The 4,026-nt window shown below is 53.1% G+C and overlaps 1 protein-coding gene across 1 annotated transcript; it reads left to right on the top strand.

The window, feature by feature from the left end:
- Positions 1-672: 672 nt before the first annotated feature.
- Positions 673-1,433, top strand: LOC104078981 (uclacyanin-3-like). The gene is made up of 3 exons (XM_009580830.1): positions 673-678; positions 1,018-1,151; positions 1,397-1,433. Exons 1-3 carry the CDS (start codon positions 673-675, stop codon positions 1,431-1,433), a joined length of 177 nt encoding a protein of 58 aa, XP_009579125.1.
- The last annotated feature ends 2,593 nt before the right edge of the window (positions 1,434-4,026 follow it).

The raw sequence follows: 4,026 nt of genomic DNA on the forward strand, positions 1-4,026 counted from the left end.
TATCTGCGGCTGAATGGCAAGCTTGGGCTCAGCTGGGACAATGTTTTAGCCTCAGGACTTCCATCAGGCTCCTGCTCCTGTTAGCAGATCATTGAAGTCCCTGTGCAAACAGGCACGGAGGGGTTTCCAGGGCAGCTCTGACTTCAGGCGGAGGAAGGACAAGTCGACGTGAAGGAGCATGGAGCCTTCTTGGCACTTTGCTTCCAACATCTCGTCCACAGGAGGATCTCTGCCACCGCCACAGGCTCAGACCGTGCCTTTGGAGTGAGGACATCTGGAAACGTCCCCAGGGCGAGGCAGCAGCACAGCACAGAGCTTTCCTCACCAGCCCCTTGCTCAGCATTTGGGGACGTTTCTCCAGCACCTGGGAACATCCCGTCCTCCCCAGCACCCTCAGACCCCCGTGGCCTCACTCCACTGTCTCGCCCACCAGCCCTGCTCACCCTGGCAAGCGCAGCACCAGCTTCGAGTACAGGTTCAGCACGAGCTCGCCCCCGCGAAGGACCTTCCACGACACTCGGCCGTTCTCAAGGTTCAGCACCTTCAACCTGGTGGTCGACACCGAAGCAAACCCACCTTGAGATGGCAGAATCAGCAGGAGCAGACCCTGTGGTCCCATCTCTTCCTGCTCATCATTTGCTCTGTTACCTGTGTGGATATTCCCAGTTAAACATGGAGGTGGGGAAGGGCCAGCCCCCGCTCCAAGAAGAGCCAACTTCAAAGCAGGGGCAGGTTGCTCAGGGCTGTGTCCCACTGAGTCTTGACCATGTCCAAGGGTGGAGATTCCCCCACCTCTCAGGGTGCCCATCGCAGTGTCACATCACTCCCATGGGGAGTCTCTGGTTGGAATTTCCCCTGACACAGCTCCTCACGTGAGCTGCGAGCCCGGGACTGGTGGTTTGTATAAGAGGGAGGATCTGGTCCCCCCGAGGACCCCTGTGGGCCAACCTCTCCTCTGAACATTATTTGGTACCCTGCAGCGAGCACCACCACTGGGCTTCTGCTCCGACTTACCAGGCAAAGTGTGTTGACTTGCGAGGGACTCCATTACCCAGTAGTCCTCCATCACCCAGTAAACCTCCTTCACCCAGCAGTCCTCCTTCACCCAGCAGTCCTCCTTCACCCAGCAGTCCTCCTTCACCCAGCAGACCGTCGAGACCAAGTAGACTTCCATTGCCTAAGAGACCTCCTTTTCCAAGCAGCCCTGTGCCAAGCAGACCTTTCTCTCCAAGAAGGCTTTTATTGCCAAGGAGGCCTTTGCCGAGGAGACCATTGCTGAGGAGACCATTGCCAAGGCCTTCCCCACCAAGGATGCCTGTGCCGAGCAGACCACTGCTGCCAGGTTGTCCTCCTGCAACAGTCAGACCTCCATTACTGTTCTGGTTTTCACTGCCAGGAAGCCCTCCTCTCCCAAGCGCACCCATGCCAAGTAGACCTTCCTCACCTAGGAGGCCTGTGCCAAGGACCCCAGATCTGCTGGATTCATTTCCTGCATCAAGGGGACCTCCACTTTTTTCTCCTCTCGGACTTCCTTTCCCAAGGAGGCCGGTACCAAGTAGGCCACCTTCACCAAGAAGGCCCGTGCCAAGCACTCCACCTTTTCCGCTGGTGAGACCTTCACCACCGAGAAGACCAGTACCAAGCAGACCTGCACCAAGGAAGTCCCAGTTACTAATCAGACTTCCACTGTTGGAAAGATTTCATTGACAAGAAAGGTTGGTTCAGCTGTGTTAGGTTGACCTGCTCGTGAGGTCTCACGGGGACCCCTGAGCATCCTTGCACAAAGTTGGGTTCCCCGTGGAGCCGAGCCTGCCAGGAGGCAGGTCCCTGATGAGCAGAGGGATGCTCCACGAGCCCAAAGTGACACAGGACACACCGGGACCGTGGCGGGCGTGGCCATCTGTGCCACGACACTCCCCCTGGAAAACATGGAAAACCTCCGAGCTCACCGTTTTTGGGTTGCGCTGGGCTCAGCCCAAGGACACTGCCCAGGTTGAGGAGGCCCTGGGAGGGGGGCAGGAGGCCCCCAAGGAGGACGAGACACCAGAAAGGCAGCATCTCTGGTCCCAGCACCTGTGGAGAGACCCACATCAGCCCAAGCACCAACCCCACCCTGCAGGAATCGGCAGCCTGGGCACCGGTCTGGCTCTCCATCCTTCACGTGCACTGCTCTGGGGCGGTGGGGCAGGACCCCCTGGACATGCAGCCCCCAGACCCCGATGCCAGCCCCAAGGGACCAGCCTGGACCCGCAGCACCCTTTTCCCACTCAGAAAGGTCAAACTGCTTCTGGTTATCATGGAGCAACTGGAGCACGGTGACGTGCTCCTCCAGAGTCATTGATGTCTCCGTGCCCGGTGGGGCTACTCTGCTGCAGAGCTGGGTGCCTGACATCGCAGGGAAGCTTGGAGGGAGAAAAAGCCATTTTAAAGAGAGCAAGAAAGATGGAGATGAGGCAGGAGGACCTTGTACTGAGTGAGACGGATGGCTTCCAACCGCTCCGAAATGGCCCTGAAAGAAGAACACTCAAAGGGGCACAGCCGGATAAAAAATGGCGTGTGTCAAAGCGGTGTCCTTCTCCCTGTTATGAAGAACGCCTTGCGTTATTAAAGCTCAAAGCGCAGCCAAAATCAGACTCACTTTTCCGTGGGCAGGTTGTTTGTTTTTCTCATCTTGCTCCATTCAGGCTATGAAAAGAGTCCACTTTCCCTGTGTTTGATCTGCCACTAGTCAAAAGAAAGCACCTTCAAGGACCTCATGTTCCCGCATGAGCTGGACTCCTTGGGCTTGCAACCAATGCTGTGGAGTGTTTGTTTATGCACAGAAAGGTGTTTGCAAAGAAATGAAAAAGTCACCCGCTGAAGCACTGCCGTAGGTCCCAGTTGAAGGGAGCACCCGCCTGCACAGCCCACGTCCCGGGCTGGACACCCCGGCTTGTCTCCTCTGAGAAAAACAATGTATGGGCTGCAGATTTGAGATTCAGCACTGAGAAAAAACATTATTTAGGTCAGACTGAACAACTTCTTTATCTGTTCCAGGTACTTTAAAAAAAAAATCCTCTATGACAGTTCTTGGCACAATTAAATTAGACTTTAATTCACTAGACTGTCTTTTACATTTTCCCTTTGATCAGCATGTAATGATGCACAGCTCCTGTAGCTGTGATTATTGAACAGGATAGAAAGATAGAGGCTTGAGCAGCTTCCATTGAAAATTGTGTCAAATAAAATCAGTGGGATTTGTTGGAGGGTCTCTGCAAGACGTGCGTAGCATTGTAAAAGGATGCCAAAATGGTTTTCAGGTCTTTTAGAAGAGCTCTCAGAGAGAATACATGACAAAATGACAAAGTGGACAACTGTCTCTGCAGTTATTAATGATATCTATTGGGTTGGTACCTCTTGGCCACACACGTTTAAGTGTTCTAAACATCTCATACATGCAAAATGCATGTATGGCTTTGCAGAAAAATGCTTATTTTATATCAGCTGAGATGAGATCTGATAAGCTGAAAATCATTCTGAATTCTGGTCACCAAGATCATGAAAAAAATCCTAGTCATTTCTGCTAGCTTAGTCATTATAACAAACTTAACAACAACAAAAAGAAATGTGGAATTTGACAAGCAAGAGCTCTACTAGCTTTAAAAATTAATTTTCATAAATGATTAAATGCCGCTACAGAAATCAAAGGAAAACATCATTAAAATTCTTGCATTTAAAGCCGAAGTACACTTTGCTGCAGGTTGTCTAATGGGAACAGGAGCTCTGTGGCCACGGAACCTTAATGCCACTTACCTGGAGCCTTTGATGTTGCGGTGCAGCTGCCCACGGCCTCTCGGGGTGGCGGCAGGAGCAGCTCTTATATACCCGAACTGCAGGAACAGGGAAGGTCCAGGGAAGGACGAAGTAGGAATAGTTCCTCTTCGCTGGCTGTGAAGTGTGAACCCTGCACCAGCTCACGTAGCAACGCCGGACCGTGGCCAGCAGCACCCACCGAGCCCGGCGGCTCACCCCCTTCCCTCGGGCTGG

This window comes from Fulmarus glacialis, unplaced genomic scaffold, assembly GCF_000690835.1.
Source record: "Fulmarus glacialis isolate BGI_N327 unplaced genomic scaffold, ASM69083v1 scaffold35226, whole genome shotgun sequence".
Lineage (NCBI taxonomy): Eukaryota > Metazoa > Chordata > Aves > Procellariiformes > Procellariidae > Fulmarus > Fulmarus glacialis.

Coding starts and splice junctions, on each gene's coding strand:
- LOC104078981 (XM_009580830.1), top strand. Junction 1,152..1,396: donor CCTCCTTCACCCAGCAGACC/GTCGAGACCAAG, acceptor TTTCACTGCCAG/GAAGCCCTCCTCTCCCAAGC.